The 1,047-nt window shown below is 40.4% G+C and overlaps 1 protein-coding gene across 1 annotated transcript in view; it reads left to right on the forward strand.

Annotated features, from left to right (window-relative positions):
- Positions 1–1,047, forward strand: part of PRPF38A (pre-mRNA processing factor 38A) — a 41,164-nt gene that overhangs the window by 26,416 nt on the left and 13,701 nt on the right. Inside the window, exon 4 of the mRNA XM_007945901.2 lies at positions 198–283. Within this exon, the coding sequence (XP_007944092.1) occupies positions 198–283 (86 nt within the window). The remainder of the gene's footprint in view (positions 1–197; positions 284–1,047) is intronic.

The following is a 1,047-nucleotide window of genomic DNA, read 5'->3' on the forward strand; positions in this document are numbered from 1 at the left end:
CCCTTCAAGGCTCAGGGGTCCACGATTATCTTCTGTGTCTGTGTTAATTGGTTTCCCTTTTCTTTGTTGAAGAGGGTCTGTGCAATCCTTCTGCTCCGCCATCTTGCCGGAACTCTGCATACAGTCATGTATCTTTATCTTTTGACTGTCTAAATCTGTTATTTCGAAGTTGCTTGAGCTAATGATTTTTCTTTCAGAATTTGAACTGATGCATGTGGATGAGTTTATTGATGAACTACTGCACAGTGAGAGAGTCTGTGACATTATTCTGCCCCGGCTACAGGTAAGAGATAAAGGCTTCTTACCAGAGTTACTCTTACTTTCCAGACATTAAAACACCGAGGACATGGACTCATAGGTACTTGTAATAAGTAGTTTTCATGACTATGAGAAAGATGTGGGATTGGAGTGAAATGAAAGCAGATGGTGTGTGTGAAATATAGAGCTTTAAGACTGAGTAACACAAAAAAGCTTTCTTCTAAAGGAGGTTATATCAAGGATATTGTAGCTAGAGTAGTCGTTTTTAAACTTGGTGAGTTTTCTAGTTGATCTTCATATAAAAATCCAAGATGTAAGCAGATAAAAGCAGAGTTGATCTAGTGGGAGGGCCAAGAGTAGGAGACTCTGAGCCCTTAACTCCTTAAAAACCTCACCTTTTTCATCCCACCTCCCTTCTGCAGTGATAAATGATGGGCCATCAAGTACCTTCTAGTAATGACTTTTACAGAGTATGATTTGAAAATTACTGTTGGGAAATACAGAGGGAAAACAGGTAGGTAGGTAGCCTTAAGAGAAAGAGAATGGGCTATAATGGAGTTGTAAGTTTCTGTATTATAATATAGCTAACTAATTGTGGAACCTGGTTTCATTTTCCCTCTATAAAATGGTGAAATTAGAACGTCAGTGGTCTTTAAACTGTGCCCTGTGGGACTATTTTAAGGCTACTAAGAGGAATAAAGGCGCTCTGGTAGCATAGTGCCTAAGGCACTTGACTGCTAACCAGAAGGCTGGCGGTTCAAACCCACCAGCCACTCCTCGGAAGGAAGG

Source organism: Orycteropus afer, unplaced genomic scaffold, assembly GCF_000298275.1.
Source record: "Orycteropus afer afer isolate SDZICR_OR568_19922 unplaced genomic scaffold, OryAfe1.0 scaffold00145, whole genome shotgun sequence".
Lineage (NCBI taxonomy): Eukaryota > Metazoa > Chordata > Mammalia > Tubulidentata > Orycteropodidae > Orycteropus > Orycteropus afer.